Raw genomic sequence first — 19,256 nt, forward strand, 5'->3', positions numbered from 1 at the left:
AGTAGCATACCCTCTGACGATAAACTCATCTGTTTGTTTTGACTTAGGATTAATTACATTATTAGCTATTCATCTGGTCTATCTGTTTATGTACTCGTATGGGCAGGGATTAAAAAAAAACATTTATTTTAATTTAAGTTTGAAATAGTTTTTCACTTTTTTTTAGGCAAATCAAGGTTTTCAATTTATTTTTCATTCAAGAATTTGAATATTCTAGTTTTAAAAACTCTTCTTTAAATTAATCTTTTAATTGAAATCACTAGATTTGTAATACCCCTTTTCTATGACCAAGCTAAATAGAATGGACTTTACATTCTGAATGAAAATTGAAATATGAATCAACATGGAATCAAATTTTATTGAGTTGTAAATCCAATTTATGATGCAAAAACAGAATGAGGCCACATGGTGGCAGGAAAGTCCTCTGACTGTGTGTGGGTTGCATATAGCATCCTCTTTATATTAATATTCATTATAAAGCTACAAAATTTATAATATCAATATCTTTATTGTTCATTAAAATTATTGTATAACTTTTTTTGCAATCATATGTGTATATTTGTTGTTTCTTGAATGTTAAAATATCTTACATGAAATATCCATAAAAACAGAGACCAACGATTGCAAATATTAGTCTCATTTTTTCATCTAAACCCCAAATATTAATAATAATTATAATAATACTCTGTAATTTTGGACCAGTGGTTAAAAAAGAAACTGCTGCTTCTTTGGGCTCACCTTCCTCCTCCTGCTGTTTCTGCTGCTGCTGCTCTGCCGTCGGACTGACCTGTTGGTAAAGGAAAAACACCCCCCGCCCTCTCTCTCTCCAGTAAGCCTTTAGCTATGAATTATGGGGGCTGCTACCATCACAGCCAATTGTCTGGATGAAAAGCAGGCTCTGCCTCACTTAACGTTGTGTGGTATCTTGTGGCTGAACAGCAGGTTCACAATCATAGTTTCTTATCTGCCCGGCGCTTCAGGTCAGCAGGTAAGCAGATGACATTTACCAGGGAGAGCAGGTTTTTACACAGCTGTGCTCTGGTGAACGATCAATGACACTTCAACTAGTTCTATGGAAATTCTAGATTGTAGGCAGATTCGGGTAGGTTTGGTGCCAGCACGCATCTCATCAGAGGGGGAGCTTTGCCTTCATGAAGTGTGCAGCAGCTTTGCATTGTGAAGGAACTTTCTTTCCAGGACAGCTGGTGGGTTTAGCAGGACAGAGACTAGGAAGAGAGCCCGGGTAGAGCCGTGTCCCTTCCTGGGAAAACTCCTCTCGCCTGTCAGTGAGGGAGCCACGGCCACACGTGTTGGACTGATGCAGAGACTGAGGACAGGAGCAAACTATCCAACACTGCATTGAACAGAACAGTAAGTATTAGCCAATGATTGTCTTACCTGTAATCTGAGCTCACTCTCAGCTATCTGGTTTTAAACCTAACAGTGATTTTTGGACATTTTAAAACTGCTCATTAAAGATATCTTGATATAATGGGGTTTATTCTGAATTACGAATGAAGTCAAACTTCAGCCGATCCTTTAACACAGTGATTGATATCATGCAGCTATGAGGTTGCTTTAGGATCATTCTTATGTCCTTCCAGAGCTCTGCTGTTCAGCCGTTTGTGTAACAGACAGGGAGAGATTTGGTTCTTCCTCTGATGGCAACAGTTTGTTCTGCTTTAACAAACCAGGCATTTATTAGCTTGTTATGAGCTGAGAGTGCAGTAGCCAGATGGAGGATGTTGATCGTGTTTGGAAAGTATATGTGAGAGAGCCATTACCTGAATACACACACAAAACCACCCATGTGTGCATCCTCACACACTATTTTATGTGCTTTACCTTTTCCTAGGAGATCTTTGTATCCTTTAAGTGAAAAACTATTAAAAAATGATTTTGCTAAGCTTTATTTTTTTTAAACACACAAACACTTTGAAATGAGGTAAGGTGAAAGCTGTACATGACTTTGCATACTGGTTGTTAATTTCAGATACTAGACTTGATGCATGGGCCAATAAGTACTAAACTGTAAGGTTAATGATTAACTAAATGTATTGTGCACTAAGCATCACAAGTGGTTGCTAAGAGAGAAGACAGTTTGGTTAAATGTCCCGTTGGTGTGTACATAAAAAACACTAACAGGTGTTAGGAGGAAAAAAAAATGTTGCTGTTATTTTGCAAGGTTTGAACACAAAAGGGGGGTCCAAGGGCAGGGATGCCCAGTTTAGTGTAGTCTGTTTAATTACTGGTAAGAAGCCCATTAAGACGACTATTGTTGTAATATTGGGATATATAAATAGAACTGAATTGAATTGATTTGAAAAGTAAAAGTTAAATCTCAAACTTTTTAGAGAATTTTGCCAAATATGAAATGAGAGCATTTCTGCTCACACATCTTTATGCCTGCACAGGGAAAATCCCAATCTGTCGCTAATCTGTGTTTCCATCTTTTTAAGACAAAAAGATGGTGGGGCTGAGAAACCGCTCGACGTGGGAACCATTGTTACTTAAAGCCTCCTGCATCAAGTCTTGTGCAAATGGATGCGCCTTGGGCATCACAGCTCAACTTACATATGCTAACGCTGATCTGGAGTCTGTGGAAGGTGAGTCTCTGCTCCCTAAAACTGGGACCATCCTAGGAAAAATATAAAACATTTAGATTCTGTGTTGTTATAATGTTTCAAGAGCAACAAAATATTGCAATAAAAAGTATTATAACAAAAAATATAAATTTTAAAAATGAGCAATTTAAAGTTTTGCCTTCTATTTGATTTAGATCACTTAAAGATACAATTTTTATATGCGCTTTGCTTTAAGCAAAAATAGATCAATTTCTAATTAATGTCAAATGTCACATTACTAAGCTGCAGTGGTTGAGGAAAATGGAAGCTACTTGGCTGTTTCCAGAGCAAAGAAATTTTGGTTGCATTTCCTCATTTGAAAATAAAATATGCAATATTGATGGCTTCATCCATCTGTCAAAGCAAAAGTATTCGGTCATAAATGTTGAAAAGATTTTATCAAATGTATGAGTTATTTTAAAGTCATTCAGTTAGCGCAGATATGGCATCCTCTCTACTTTAAGACAGAAGAGATGTAAATTTAAGAACTTTGCCGACCAACTGATTTTTTTTAAAGCAAACAACAGTCGAGGGTTGTTGTTGTCCTAAATAAGGATTTAAGGATGCTCTACATGTCTTTGATTGGTAAAGGTTTTGGACTCTAGGCTCTTCCACCAAAGAACATATATTTTAAAGGATAATAGTTTCTGGAAAAACAGTCTTTGCTTCTTTTGGACCTTTTGCCACAGTTCTTCCTTATGCGTCTTTTTAGTACAACTTTCTTTCACATATTTTGATGGTTAATCATTTCTTGAGAGGTGTTTCAAACTCAAAGTTACCCAGTTTTTCATAATGGATGAATCGATGCAATTTACAGATTATTGACATCTGCTTTAAAGATCTACGTGCCATTTTGACTTGTTTGGAACCAGAGTTTTACTTTGACACTTTTTCACATGGAATTTGAAGTCTGGTTCAGCTCTGTGGATTTTAGTAGGTATGTTTTGAAGAAAGTAACAGTTTTTCTTGTACTTTTCTGAATCTTTCATGAAGGAGTGTTTGTGTACCCACTTGGAGAAAAGGAAATGGTTGTGGGGTACGAAGCTGTGATTGCTGGCCGGCTGATGCGGGTGCAGATTCAGAGCCGAGGGAAGCTGAAAGACTGCTGCTTGGACTGTTGCTCTGGACCTGGCCTTGATGCACACCGTGGGAACGGTCCTGAGTGGAGCTGCTGTGGAGCATCCAGCCTGGACATGCAATGCACCAACGGTGAGGAGAGAACAAACGATGCTGTATTTACTGACAGTGCTGCCAGAGAGGCATGCGGTTGTGAGCGATAATTTGGAAAGCACAGTGGGAGAAATTTGTTGTGGTATAACAAAGAAGGAATAATTTGTGTCAAGATGCAGACCTAAAAAATTAAAATAAAGTTTATAATTTAACAATGCCTATCTTATTATAATCTATTCATTTTGAGTTTAGGACATCTCATCCTGGATGAAGATCTAGAAAGAACCACCTTTATTGTTGGTTGTGGACTCATTGGCCCCATGGAAATAGTATCTGTCATTATCAGCACCACACTAGAACTCCCCACTTTAGAAAATGGAGCCATCCGTGTCGTCTACCCAACCGTACTCACTCCGATTGTCAGAAGCCACACAACTGCAAGCAAGACTGAAAATGGAGGGAAATCTGAGGAAACTGGGTATCCATGATGGCTTTTGTACAATTTTACACTGAAATGGAATTTAAAAAAAGATGTATGAGGACTGATGCGTTCAGCCTTTACAATAATAAAAATATCACTTTTCTAAGGGCGACCAGCTGCTTTGGTGCCACATCAGGAAAACAAGACAGAAGCTTAGGCTCTGAGCAGCAGTGTTGTCATCACTTCTTCACAAGTCCTGCAGCTAACCTGGCACCTTATGAGCTGAGTTTCCAGCTCCTGGTCAGAGGGGCCTGTCTGCTGGCTGGTAGGGTCTTTTTTAAGAGGATTCTGGCTCAGCTGAAAAATATAATGCTCAAAACCCTAATGAAAACAGCCTAGCACTACAGCATAAAGGTTTAAATATAACGATGTTTTAACCTTTTTTTTTTTAGGACTGGAAAGTCCAACTCATGCCCTAAGAGCTGATGCTGATCCAAGTGCCCAAAGGGCTTCTGCCACATACATCACCTTGGCTCAGGAGCATCCATATGACAGACATATCGAAATCATTTTACACTTGAGTGGTGAGTAATCAGAACATTTTCAGATAAACATCAACATGATCTGCTGAATTCTGTTAAGATCTATCTCTCTACTCTTCCACAGAGCCTCACAGTCCACAGGTGATCTTTGAAAGAGGCAGACTCTCCTTCAGCCAGTACAACCAGCAGATCTGTTCCCGCCGTGATTTCATCCGATGCACCCGCAAAGATTCCGACCCAGAGAAAAAGGTTGAACAAGTGCTTTAACTACTGCTGATTTGAACTTTAAAGCCTTTACAAACACCAGTTTGTATCTCACTGCTGATGTGATGATATTCCCATTGTGAAGCTGGAGTTTGTTAGGAGGCGATACCACAAGGACATTCTCAGCAGCCCAGTCTTGATGCTGAATTTCTGCCCTGATCTGCTGTCTGAACCATTGGAGCTGCACAAAGCCTGCAGGGAGCTGCTGTTCCTTGTCGATCGCAGCGGCAGCATGAGTGGCACCAGCATCCAACGTGTCAAAGTGAGCTGGTAAAACTTAAAATGTCACATTAAGGTTCTGGCAAATGTGTGACTCAGATCTTCTGTCTTGTTTCATCAGGAAGCCATGGTGCTGGCCTTAAAGAGTTTGCCTGCTGGTACCATGCTCAACATTGTTGGATTCGGGACTACTGTCAAACCGCTCTTCACCTCCAGCAAACTCTGCACTGATGTTAGTGTATAGCTACGTACAAACAGGGCATTTGACGCCTGTTTCAGAACACACTAAATGTGGGGTTCTTGAATTTAAATATATAGTATAAAAATAAATAGTATTAAACTTGTACATTTTGAATAATTTGTTAGGGAAAAAACAAGATTTCAAAAAAAATTGCATTTTGTTCGATGGAAGTAGATGTTTTTTTTTTTTTTTAACCGTGCCAAACTATCTGTTCTATTTTGCCTTCTCCCTAATCAGGCGAAAGGTCTGTTCCTTACGTTGCCTTAGTAGCAGAGTATCAGGTTTTCTCCAGACCAGAGGCTGGAAGGACAAACAGTCTGCACATTTTCCCCACCATATGGTAGCCTTTCATGCATTTTCACTCAGGCAGGAGATGTCCGTCTCTCTTCTGCCCTACTGGGCATGTTTGTCCACAGTGTGAGCTGAGGTGATTTCAGACAGGTGCTAATTTGTATATGACTGAGCTTTCTTTATTAGAGAGGACCTGAACTCCTCTTCGTGTGAATGGTATCGAACGTCAAACAGTAAACTAATCTCAGGTTGTGTTTGCAGTGGCAGTAGGACCAAACAGATGTTGTTTGCTTTACAGTAGCTCTAATTGTGTCCTCAATGTATTTTAATCTACATATGGATTCAGGTAACCCTAATACAGGCCTATGAGTACATCCAGAGGATGAGAGCTGACATGAGAGGAACCAACCTGCTGGGGGCGCTCACTTGGCTCTACCAGCAGCCCATGAAGCGCATGTACCCTCGCCAGGTCTTCATCATCACAGATGGATCCGTGAGCAATGTGGCTAAAGTGCTGGAGTTGGTGCGCAGAAACACATGTGCTGGCAGGTAGGAACATGTTTATCACAACGCAGGAAAAAGTAAAAATGAGGTCAGTTCAAACAAGTGAAGCATGAGGGATGGAAGTGTGTGGGGCAGCAGCAAACAGACGTCCTGAATTTCAGAACGCAAAACACCGCGGATGGAGGAAAAGGTTAAAATTTCTGTCAGCCCCACCCAGTAATCCCGTTAAGTGCTCTGCTCTGCAGTAAGAGTCACGCCCATCAGTTTTTCCAAGGCTCTTTATCATTGCAGAACAACTCCATTCATGCCTGATTAGTATTCAGCTGCTGAACTGACTTTTTCCTCTGTCTGTCTATGATCTGGACATTTCTGTTTGTTGTCCATTACACTCATCCCTTTGTACTTCTCATGCGTTCAATGCTAAGTATTTAAAATGTTTAGTATAACATATACATAGCTAACATATTTCTCTTATCAATTAACCAGCTGAATTTTTTTTGTATGAATTTGAAGCATGTTCATGTTTGTTTGTGTTTTTACCAATGTAGATACTTTGGATTGGGCCTTGGTCCTCGAGCCTGCAGGAGACTCTTGCAGGGTATTGCAAAGCTGACAGGAGGGCTTACAGAGTTCTTGGATGATGATGAGAGACTCCAGCCCAAGGTGAGCTGCAACACTGCCACCTGCTGGAGAACTATACATCACTTAACAACAGGGGTCAGTAACCTTCAACAATGAAAGAGACATTCAGGTCGATTTCTTAATGACCACAGCCCAATTTGAGCTACAAAGTCTTAATTTACCTTTAAAAAAAAAAAGACCCTGATATATTTATGTTATTGGTAGTATTATGATAAATGCAAATTAGATATTGTTTCTGTGCATAAATAAAACAAAAATAAAGAGTACTTTTTTTTTAGAAAATGAAATAGTTTATAACTTTTTTTTTTTTTTTTTTAAACTTGTCCTGTCCAACAGCTAGGCAAACAGATGAGAGCTGAGGGCCTCTTGTGTTGGACATATTTTATTTTAACAAGAGGGGTTATTAATCTTCAGACAAACCAAAGGTATGTCTGAATAAACCCCTTTTGTAATTGAGGCCAAACTTTATTAATTTCAATCATGTTTGAAAATCTTTGGTGTTGGACCGGACGGAAAAGGAAAGAGGGGAAAAAGAGAGAGGGACGTTAGAGAGAGGGGGGGGTAGGAGGGTGATAATAGGAGGGGAGGGGGGTAAGACCATGAAGCAGCATAGAGCAGACAGGTTTACTGGTTGTTTATCATTACGGTACGGTTCAAATGTAGTACAAAAAGGGCGGGGCCTGTTCACACACACTCAAATATTATCAGCACACCTGCTAGCTGCAAAAATGTCCACATGTCAACATGTACACAAAACAGATAGTGTTCACGAACGCATACCTATGCCTTAAAACCAACTAGTGTGAAATCTTTCATCCATTCAATCATGCAAACTATTAGTGCAAAGGTGAGCTAACACCTGTGCTCAAGTGAGTGTTCATGTTCTTCTAAAATGGATGGTGGAATGTGAAAAGAAGGAGGAGGAGCGCCCAGCCACCCCCACACCCAGACCCCCGCCGCAGCAGCAGCGGCAGCCGGAATTCCCCCAACGCCACACGGGAACAGGCAGGGAACAACCGCCCCCCGGGCGACCAAGACCGCCACCCAGGCCAGGGCCAGCAGGACCGCCGCGAGGCCCCCAGAGCCAGAGAGCAGGGAGGCGCGGAGGGAAAGAGAGCGCCGCCCCAGCCCAGCCAGGAAAGCAGCCCCCCCGCCGCGCCGGAAGAGCCCAATGCAGGGCCCCACCGGAGAGGGACGCCCACAGCCCCAGACGAGCACCCCACCACCACCCAGGAGTTCCGGGCATCCCCCCGCCCCGACCCCAGGTACGAGCCAGGACCCCCCAAGGGAGACCAGCTCCGCACCCCAGGCAGCCACCCACCCGGCCCACGGTTGGTCCAGGTAGGAGCAAGGCAGGGGCCCGCCGCCCCCGCCCAGGAGGGGGGAACCCCGGGGGAAGAAGGGCGGCCCACAAGGGGTGTTATAAATATGGCCCGACCAGGCTCGGCCATGTTGGAAGTTTGGCGGGGCCCAGCGCCCAGGGGCAATGACCAGGACCCACCCCCCAGGGACACGAACACCCCCGGCTCAGGTGTAATATGAACCCCCCCACCGTGCGGAGAGAGCACCGCCGGGCCCAGGGAGCCGGCACCCAAGGGACACGGCCGCCATCGCCAAGGGGCCCACACCCCCCACCAGGGAAGGGGTAGGGGACAGATGGACCCAGGTCCCACCTTCCTTGTAAAATGTGTGTGCGTGTATGGGTGTTTGAGAGGGTGTTTGTGTGCATGTGTGTGTGTTTATGTTTGAGTGTATATATTGAAGGGGGAGGGGTGTGTGTACTAAGGGGGGTGCAGTTAAAATTGGCGAGTAGGGCACTAAGGGGACATCTCCTGATTACTCACAGTGATGTCCCCTCACCCTCCACACCAAGGGGCCCTAAATGTCTAAGGTGCGGTTAAAATTGGCGGGTAGGGTGCCAGGAGGACATCTGCTGCTTGCTTGCAGTGATGTCCAAGCACCCCCCCTACCAAGGACCCTACATGTCTAAGGTGCAAATAAAACCGAAAGAGGGGGGGCCCACTCCATACGGCAACCATAGGAGGGGGGCCACTGCCAAGTAGCCCCCCCCCCCCCCCCCCCCCCAAGGCGCATCGCAGGCTAGGCCCCCCACCCCCTCACCCTAATATGAGGTTATATGAGGAAGGGGGTAAGTTGGGGACAGCTGGTAGACTGTCCCCTGGTGGTCAAACAGCCGTCCCCCAGCCCCCCCCCCAGCAAAGGGGCCAGGGCCACCCAGCCCAGGGGCCCCACCCCCGGAGGCGCCGACACCCCAGGCCCGGCACCACCCACCCCACACAGAGAGAGAGGAGCCAGAAAGCGTCGCCCCCCCCGGAGCAAGCCCAGGCCCCCACCCCCAGACGCCGGCCCTAGAGGAGCTCTGGTCAGGCCTCGACGGGACCGAGGAGGCCCACCGGCCGAGGCAACCACCGATTGCCTCAGCGGAGACCCCGACCCGTTAGCCCCCCCCGACCCGTACCAATAATGGGCCCCCCTCCCCCCCAGAACGCCCCCCCACAGGACAGGGCCGACAAGCCCCCCACCCCACCCCACCCCAGACCCCGCAGCCGAAGCGGGTGACACCCAGAGCGACCGGGGGCCCCGAGAGGGTTGTCCCGTCCCGTCCCAGAGCCAGGGAAGGGCCGATCCCAGCCCCAGGTGCAGATGGGCAGCCCATCCGGCGCCGCTGGGCCCCCCCCCCCCCGAGCAGGGCCCCCCGCCAACCCCCCCCAGCACAGGCAAAGGGACCACCCCCCCAAGCCAAGCCAGACCACCCCCCCACCACGCACCCCCACACCCAAGCCCAGAGGACCACGCAGCGCCCCAGCCCGCCCCACCCAGGCACCGGACCCGACCCCCCGACCAACGGAGCCCCCCACCGCCCCCGCCAGGCACCGGAAGCCCCGACCCCCACCCCAAACCACAGCAGAGGGGCAAGGAGCAGCGACGACCAAGCCCCCCACCCCCTAAGTCATGGAGTCAACCACAGGAGTTCAGAGAGACCGAATTCTTTCAAAGTTACTTGAGCTTTGGGCTGACATTTTTTCCAAGCTGATATGATCAAACAGCAGATTTCTGTGTTGACTTATGTTTATATTTTTCTTGTTTTTCCAATTTATTAAAATAGTTTTTTTGGCAATACAAAGAGTTATGAAAATGATAGATGCTAATCCTTCTTCTATATCGATGGCACTCATGTCACCAAGCACACAAAGTGACGGTGAGGCAGTGATTGAAACCTTAAGCCAGACTGATAAATCGGCACATACCTGCTGCCAGAGAGCCTGGACAGGAGTGCAGAACCACAGTGCATGCATGTAGCTGTCGGGTAGATTATTATCACAGTGCTCGCAAATGTCTGAGTTACTGAGACCCATCTTGAACATCCTCTGTCCAGTGTAGTAAATTCTGTGAAGAGTTTTGAGATGGATTAGCTGCAGATTTGGACTTTTTGTCAGTTTAAAGGTGTTTAGACAGAGTTCTGACCAGAAGCTTTCATCTGTGCTGATGCTCAAATCTGCATCCCATTTTTTTGTTGGAAGGGCAATATTGTTATCTAAATTACATAAAAGTTTGTATATTTTGGAGAGAGTTCTATTCATTGAAAAATTAATCAGAGTGGTAACTACATCTGGTAGCTTTAAATCGTCGTCTTTAAGTTTATACTTTTTAGTAATACTTGATTTAAGTTGCTGATATTCCAAGAAGTTATTTATTCCATATTTGTCTTGAAGTTCCTGGGGAGTTATGAATCTTCTATCAGTAATTACGTGCTCTAGTTGTTTTATGCCCCCTGCTTGCCAAGCTGGGAAGTGAATCATTTTTTTGTTAATAAGGATGTCCGGGTTGTTCCAGATGGGTGTCAATTTGCACGGTTGAATTGATGATTTTGATATTTTGAGAAATTTCCACCAGGCTGTTAAAGTGGCATTTATATTAATGCTTTTGAAACAATCCTGTTTTTTAACTGTTTGGCTAATAAATGGAAGATCTGATAGGTTGATCTTTCCACATAACGCCTGTTCCAAGTCTAACCATGAGTTAGTTTCTGGATTATTTTTTAACCATTTTAAGATGTATTGTAATCTATTTGCAAGAAAGTATTTGTGGAAGTTAGGTAATTCTAATCCTCCACAGCTTTTTGCAGATTTTAAAGTTTTTAGACTAATTTTTGCAGGTTTGTTGTTCCATAGAAAGCTTGATATGGATGAGTCTAATGTTTTGAACCATTTTAACGGCAGTTGTGTGGGAATCATTGAGAAGAGATAATTAACCTTGGGTAAGATTTTCATTTTAACCGTGGCTACCTTGCCCATAAGGGACAGAGGCAGGTTGGTCCAGCGTGTTAGATCGTCCTGTATGCTTTTCAGTAATGGGGTGTGGTTTAGCTGCACCAGTTCTGATAGTTTGGGGGAAAAGTAGATACCCAGATATTTGATATTTCCTGTTTTAACTGGAATTGTGAGTCTTTGATCCATATTCCTGTTGAGTGGTAATAAAACAGACTTATTCCAATTAATGGAATAGTCTGATATGGAGGAGAATTCATTTATGATCATTGCTGTTTCATTTACAGAATGTAAATTCCTTAAAAACAGTAATATGTCATCCGCATAAAGACTAATTTTATGATGGCTGTGTTTGGTTTTTATTCCTATAATGCTCTCATTCTGTCTTATTGCTGCAGCTAAAGGCTCAATGAATATAGCAAAAAGAGAAGGAGAGAGTGGGCAGCCCTGTCTGGTTCCTCTTCCAAGAAAAAACCTGTTTGAAGTCTGTTTATTAGTTCTAACTGATGCATTGGGGTTGTGATATAATATTTTGATCCAATTGATGAATGCTTCTCCAAAACCAAACTTATGGAGGGCAGCAATAAGGAACTTCCAATTTACTCTGTCAAAGGCTTTTTCAGCATCCAGCGATAGTACCGTCATTTCCTGGTTTTCAATGGTGGCAAAGTCTATTATATTAACTAGTCTACGGACATTATCATCCGAGTGTCTGCCTTTGATGAATCCAGTCTGGTCGAAGTGAATTATGTGAGGAGTGATTTTTTCTATTCTCTGTGCTAGTGCTTTGCAGATGATTTTTACATCTGCATTGATTAGAGAAATAGGGCGATAGCTTGAAGGACTAGTGGGATCTTTGTCTGGTTTTAGAAGAAGAATTATGTTGGCTGAGTTCATGTTAGGTGGCATTGATTGGCTCTCATTAATAGATGTGACCGTTTTATAAAATGTTGGTGCCAGTTGTTCCCAGAATTCTTTATAAAACTCAGCAGGAAAGCCGTCAGGCCCTGGTGCTTTACCATTGGGCATAAGTAACAGAGCTTCATGAAGTTCAGACAGCGAGAGCGGAGAATCTAAGTTTGTGATTTGATCCTCATTTAGCCTGGGTAGGTTTACATTATTAAGAAATGAGTCAATACTTTGCTCTGACGGATTGATCTGCGGTGTGTACAGGTTTTTATAAAAGTTTTCAAATGCATTATTAATTTTGACCGGGTCATAAATATAGTTTAAAAGTTTAAAAATAGTTTATAACTTTTGACAGAAGTTCACATGAATTTCTTTCAAAATAAGACACCCTGTTTCACATAAAATCATCTCAATGTAGTAATAGTAGTAGTATAGTGTAACACCAGCAGTGATTTAAAAGAAAAACTGTTTATTTTGCTATTCATGGTGCATCTCAGACAAAAAAATGCATAAATCCAATGAAACAAAATGAAATCAGAGCTAATTAAATGACTTTTACTGTATTTTTGAGCCATAAGACATACTTAAAATCATGAAATGTGTTCATGTGTTTTATAATCGTGCGCGCCTTGATTCTGGTGGTGTTTTTTGGCCTCCAATTGATTTTCTGTGACACAAGACGCACAAAACCCAGTCCACACTGTCCTTTAACTGTTAAAATGTAGTGCATAAAGTTGAAGGTAGTTTACTTTACCTTTTTTTAATGCACTTTACTTTTTACTTATTTTGTAAACCAAAAAAAAAAAACTTTCTATAACCAGAGAGCCACAATGGAGCAGTAAAAACCATAGGTTGCAGGTTGGAGCCACAGGTCACAGACCCCTGCTCTGCATCAACAATAATCTCACAATTTGCTTCTGCTTAAACACTGAGTTTTTGGGGGGATTAATTACCAGTAGTCATTCACTTTAAGATCTCTGTCAAATTTCAGATGTGCAAAGTTGTCCCTTCATTTTTTTTAAAAACAGAATTCTTTATTGAGGTAAAAGTTAAAGTTTAGTTTTATCCTTTTCTGCAGCTAATCAAGTCTCTAAAAAAGGCATTTGAACCTGTGCTGACTGATGTCCGGATTGACTGGTATTTACCTGAGAACACGGAGGCTCTTCTTTCACCCAATGAAATCCCTCCTCTCTACTCTGGTGACTGCCTCATTGGATACTGCACTCTCTATGACCTGACACATTTCAAAGCACAGAAGACAGAGGTATGCTGAAAAAAATCCAAAAAACAAAAGGCTATCTGTACACTTATGACTCTAAATGTTTGTTTCTTGTAGACTCAAGGGCGAGACCATAAAGAATTACATTGTGGCTCCATGGTTTCAGTCTTCAGCCAGTCAAATGATGATATTTCCCCTCCTGCCTCTGAGCTGATGCCGGTGGCAACTTGTGCAAATGGCACCGACCTGGAGGAGGCTCTCTGTGAAATCTCCAGAGAAATCTCTTCTGAGTTTTCCTGTGCACGAGATGCAGACTATGCAACAAGTCTAGGTAAGCTCTTTACCACTAAAACCTGGATTTGATTATTGGAAATAGTGTGCCAGAGTGGACAACGGCTGGGTCTTTCTCCACTCCAGGTGTAGAGCTGGACTGGTCCAGTGATATAAGGAGGAGGATCCAGGAAAGCTCTTACATCCAGGAGCAATACGTTCTCACTCACTGCTCCATCAGCAGTGACCGAAGCCTTCAAACACATTCACACACACACGACTCAAACTCAGACTCTGCGGGCGGAGTATTTCAGCCTGACTCCTGTTCCTGTGGGCCGGTGTTGGAATCCGGGTCTCTGCCTCAAGGTCTTGAGAAGATGCCCCTTCCAGACAAAAGATCCTCTTTATCTCGTTGGGCAGACCCGGCATGGGAGCAAAACCTTTCTGCTGAAACCCCTGACATCAGAGCGAATAAGGCAAGGCCACCAAAACCCAGTGGGCAGTTATCACATTATTATAATGTGAAGGACTCAGCAGCACATTTCAGACACACACTGCTTTAGAGAAAGTCTGTTTTCCTGCTTTAACACCAAAGCAGTTTTCTCTTTCGTTCAACCAGAGGAGGCATCTGGATGAAGATGAGTCCAGAAGGAGACAGAAAACTCTGGCACGCTCCACCATGGCAGCACGGAGCTTCTCATCACCTCAAGGTGAACTAGAGATGCATCGGCTGAGGAGGGCTCTGGAGAGGGTCTCATTTGATCAGACGCTGGGAGGGAAGCTGGATGAAAGCGATGGGGAAACAAAACCCTCTTCTAAAGGGACGGTGTCTCACAGAAGCCTCACTGACTCCAGTAAGTAAGCATGGCTGCAAACCACACCTGTTTGGTATATTTCCAATTCTGCCCATTTCTCCTCTCTGATATTTAGATGGCCTGCTGTTCCCAGCCTCCCCCCTGGACTGGGACAGCCTCACAGACCCAGAATACCTCTTTGCTGCTGCTCCATCAGATAACCCTCCCCCAGGTCAGTGCCGCTCCCTCATTCATGGCTTCCTGAATGGCAAGCCAGTGTCCTGGGAGGTCACCGTGGACCTGAAGCACCTCTGGAGCCTTGAGGACCAGGAAATCACAAGTGCTGATGGGAGTGGAGAATGTGAGGAGGAAAGGAGGAAATCATGGGAGGAGCTCATTCACCAGTTGACCGCTCGCTCAGCTATAAGAGACATGGAGAAGATGGCAGAAAATGACAGCGTCACTGGGCATGGTGATGGTTTTTCCTTACAATCAACCCCAACCGTTTCAAATATGAACATTTTCACAACAGTGTTTTTGTTTTTAAATGTAGGTTCCTCCAAACGACACCGTATGAAAGCTATTCAGACCAGTAAGCATTGCAACATCATCTGTATGTACACAGCCTTCACCACCACTGACAGTCTCCCCAACAAAAGCCTGTCAGAGAGCATGGATGTCCACAAACCAGGTGGGCCCCCAGATACTTTTAATCAATTTTATCCTGAAAGGGAACTTTTTTTTATTCTGGATCAACCACCATTGAAATACTGTTAAAGTCCCACTTCGATAATCATCTGATCCATTTTCAAAGAGTTCCCAGTGGTCTTTTAGTTATGATTATGCCATTTTTAGCCAAAATCAGAATCCAAAAACCTGTGTCGTTTTCTAGTTTCTGCAGTAGTTCATTAGAAACTCACCTGAGGTGTTGGTGGGACCACTGGCGCAGAGTAAGCCCGCCTTCACATCCCGTCATCTGTTTACACGCTCTTCTGCTAACTTACAGCCCCTCACATCCCCAACTTAGCTGTTCATTTCTCAATGGAAGTAGATGATGTTTTAGCATCTTGGACCCAGTGGGTACTTCCTGTTTGGAATGCCAGAGAAGGGTCAGCCAGTCCAGTTTTCATAAAATGTCAATGGGGCCGACACACAAAAGCACTGGGATGTGCTCTCTTATGGTTGCATTTAAAGCTAGCGCTCAAACGTTTTCTTTAGGAATGTGAAATCATTCCTTAATTTTTTATGATTAAGCGTTAAAGGTTTCTTTTGAACAAAATGATTTTTTAACCTTTTCTGGCCTTTAAGTGATAACTGCTAAATTAAAAGCTAGTACCAAATATAAAATCAAATGTTTTGGTCTATATTGGTGCTGCGTGCATGCAGGGATTCACACATGGAACAGGCAGACTTCTCAGACCAGCAGTCGCAGGCTGGGGGCCTATTCTGTAGGTCTAGGCAGGCGGAGGACCAGCGGAGACAGTGAGGAGGCTGAGGAAACATGGAACTTCACAGGTAGGAGAAGCAGAACCACACCAGCACACCATTCTGTTCTGAAGGCATTAGGTCATCAAACATCTTTGTATCTCTCAGACAGAGATGACACCCCAGCATCACCATGTAGCATAACATCCTGGGATTCTAGTAAGTATTTCATCGAGTGAAACCTCTCTAGAGCCAGAAAAGTCAGATAGTCCTGCTGCTGACCAGATGGTCAGTTTGGTTAGGTAAGACCAAATAGCCTGACCTCCACCTCTAAAGCCCCACTCTGATTTTCTATTGAGCTATCGTATTTTCCGGACTATAAGTCGCTCCGGAGTATAAGTCGCACCAGCCCAAAAATGCATTATAAAGTAGAAAAAAACACAGATAAGTCGCACTGGACTATAAGTCGCATTTTGACGGGAAATTTATTTGACAAAATCTGAGACCAAGAACTAATAACTTGCACAAACTCATATGACACAATCATAGCAGACTGTTTATCTCATAATTTCACAGTAATTCTTTCTCATGCTTATTTATTTATTCCTTTCATGAAGCATCATTGGCCAACTAATACTCTGTTTTAATCCTGTATTTGTAGAATGTAGTCATTTTTATTGCATTTCTGAATCTATGAAATCATTGGAAAATAGAATATTATGTTGTTAGCCTTCAAGAGCTTATTGTAAAAAAAAGTTTGCTGATTCTCTGAGTCACTTAACATACTCCTAACACTTAACATACCTCATACATCAAATTGACCCAGGAACATCATCTCTGTTCCTCACAAATGAACATAACAGGAGGGTTAACAATGTATTTACTTCAATTTATTTCTAATATAAGTAGCTGCGGAGTATAAGTCGCACCCCTTGCCAAACTATGAAAAAAAGGGCGACTTATAGTCCGGAAAATACGGTATTTTAAAAGTGTTTCCAGTGGTTGTTCAATTGTGACATAGACGCTTTTATTAGCCAAAATAAAAGAACTGTCATTTTCTAGGACATAGTTTCTGCAGAGCATCAGTAGTTCATTAGAATTCACCTCTGAGTTGTGGAATGTAGTCTATGTCCCAAATTAGCTCTTTTTCCCCAACTATATTTTTTTTGTCTGCTCCTGATTTACGGTGATTAGAATAAATACTCAAAAATGCATTCGTTAGCTTAATTTTCTTAACGCATGTCCTCCACCATTAGAGAAATGCTACGACAACATGTTAAAAATACGAAAAACCCCATTTTCATCAGCGTGGGTCTTTTAGCTTCACTGCTTCATTCTTCATGCCATTACCATTAACGGTCATTTCAGTGGTTCCACCAACTGAAATATTGGCGTCTTTATTATGGGTCAGATGAGCAAAAACTGCCCCCAAGCTCATGAACCAACTCCACCATGTTGTCTCAGATTTCAGTGGCAGTGGTCACTGTGCTCCAGCCCCTTCTACAATCAAACAGCATCGTTTGCAGAGAACCATCGAGAGCAAGTCAATGGAGAGCTTCTTTGGCAGCAGGTGGGCCTTTTTTCTTACAACTCTCCCGTCTCTCCAATGAATGCAACGTTTCTATTAAACTTTTGATATCTAGCATAAAACAAAATGAACTGTAAGAACCTGGAGACTCTACTTTTCTTTGTTAAAGAAGAGTTTTGTATAAACTGAGAATTTTTGTCATGCCAGGTTCCAACTGGGCAGACTCAGGTCCTCCATCTCATCAGGAAAGCAGGTTCCTCTCAAGTCCCACTGTTTTTCTGCAGAGACGGACAAACAGCCTGAGAGCGAAACTCCTGACTACCTTCCCCTGGTTAGTCGACTTGCAACACTTTAAGATGAGCGTATTCTAGAAAGCAGCACACAGGTATATGTAGTCTCTTATTCGTCCCATTTCCTCAGGTGCGTCTGCAGCTGGCATCGGGAGCATTTTTGCTGACAGAGATCTACTCCGACTGCATCCAGATCCCTCTGGACCGCCTTAAAAGAGCATCTCCTTACAGCCTCCACCGCCGCAGTCTCAGCCCAGCTTTCCATTGTACCTCCCCCAGTGCTCCCTCTCTATCCACATCTGCAAAACCCCTCCTCTCCAGCCACCACGTCACATTTTCCCCCTCCTCCTATTCCCTTGCCAAGCCCACTGCTCCACCTTTCCACCACACTCCAGACGACACCCCACTTTTTCTGAAGTCCAGGCTGCCAAAGAGACACTTGTCTGAGCGAGACCCTGCCCCTCTGGGTCCTGATCTCCCCAGCTCTGAGGATGGATCTCTGGAACTTTCTGCTGGCCTCTCACAGAGCCAGAGCCTCGGCCAGGCAGACAGCGGCCGAGGCTCAGAGACAGATGTATGCGAGGGCTCAGTAGAGCTAGCTGACCTTCTGGGCAGCAGCCAGCAGGCTAAAGAGGATCTGGAGGGCTCCAGCTGGGCCACAGCTGTGGCGCTGGCCTGGCTGGAGCACCGCTGTGCGGGCTACTTCATGGAGTGGGAGCTCGTGGCAGCAAAAGCAGACTTCTGGCTGCGCTGTCAGGAGCTGCCGGAGGGAGTGGACCTGGCGGGCCTCAGAGGAGCAGCCAGACAGCTGTTCCTGCTGCTGCGCCACTGGGATGAGAACATCAAACTCAATATGCTGTGCTACAACCCCAACAACATGTGAGACAAGTGTCTGAGGAAACTGAGCCAAATCCACTCGTTTCTTCTTAACATTTAAATGCAAAAAAAAAAAAAAAAAGGTATATTTTTAAATCAATAGACACCTTAACCCAAGTCTAATAGAATTTAACTCTAATGGAATTTAACAAAATAGACCAAGTGGCCTTTAATATATTTATGCTATAACTCAACACAAGAATGCCTTGACCCTCTGAATAAGCTGTAGTTTAGTTGGTGGCTAATGCAATATATTACTAAATCAAATATGATTTCATAATGAATGTAATAATGGAAACGTATTTATTAATTTCATGAAAAAACATTTTACCACACGGAATTATTTATGTAACTGATAGTGCCCGATGAGGAGGGAATTATCAGAAATCTATGGACAACACAGGGGCCAGCACTGTCCACCGCTTCCGCCAAGTCCCTGGAAGTGCATTATCCTGCTAATACTGTGCTCACTTAAGAAATATATTTTAAATCAATTGTTAGTAAATTTATTTTGCTCAAAAGTTTTTCTCAAAAAGCAGAGTATTTGATACACTGTGTGACACGTTGTCATGGTAACAGTTAAAGAGCCTGGCTCTGCTGCGGCAAAGGAAAGTGGTATAAAAGCTGAATGTCTTAAGTTAAACTGGGCATCATTTCAGAGGGAAAGCTCACCTCTTAGCGCTTGTTTTTGTCCACATGAAGAAACAAACGTTTTTTTTCCCCCCAAAGAAACAGAGT

The 19,256-nt window shown here is 43.7% G+C and overlaps 1 protein-coding gene across 2 annotated transcripts; it reads left to right on the plus strand.

Annotated features, from left to right (window-relative positions):
- Window positions 1-871: 871 nt before the first annotated feature.
- Window positions 872-19,012, plus strand: vwa5b2 (von Willebrand factor A domain containing 5B2). 2 transcript variants are annotated; one of them, XM_078935058.1, is made up of 23 exons: window positions 872-988; window positions 1,198-1,371; window positions 2,460-2,606; window positions 3,618-3,833; window positions 4,047-4,272; window positions 4,383-4,540; window positions 4,668-4,799; window positions 4,882-5,006; window positions 5,107-5,283; window positions 5,362-5,472; window positions 6,119-6,321; window positions 6,825-6,939; window positions 13,195-13,380; window positions 13,453-13,666; window positions 13,753-14,081; window positions 14,225-14,459; window positions 14,536-14,871; window positions 14,953-15,090; window positions 15,786-15,914; window positions 15,993-16,043; window positions 17,289-17,394; window positions 17,560-17,683; window positions 17,773-18,614. In XM_078935058.1, exons 3-23 carry the CDS (start codon window positions 2,468-2,470, stop codon window positions 18,523-18,525), a joined length of 4,203 nt encoding a protein of 1,400 aa, XP_078791184.1. In that variant the 5' UTR covers window positions 872-988; window positions 1,198-1,371; window positions 2,460-2,467; the 3' UTR covers window positions 18,526-18,614. The 2 variants fall into 2 exon arrangements, with proteins under 2 accessions (XP_078791184.1, XP_078791186.1); XM_078935060.1 differs by lacking the exon at window positions 15,993-16,043 and having other exon boundaries at window positions 17,773-19,012.
- The last annotated feature ends 244 nt before the right edge of the window (window positions 19,013-19,256 follow it).

Source organism: Oryzias latipes, chromosome 17 (genome assembly GCF_053564925.1).
Source record: "Oryzias latipes strain Hd-rR chromosome 17, Olatipes_Hd-rR_3.1".
In the NCBI taxonomy this organism is placed as follows: Eukaryota; Metazoa; Chordata; class Actinopteri; order Beloniformes; family Adrianichthyidae; genus Oryzias; species Oryzias latipes.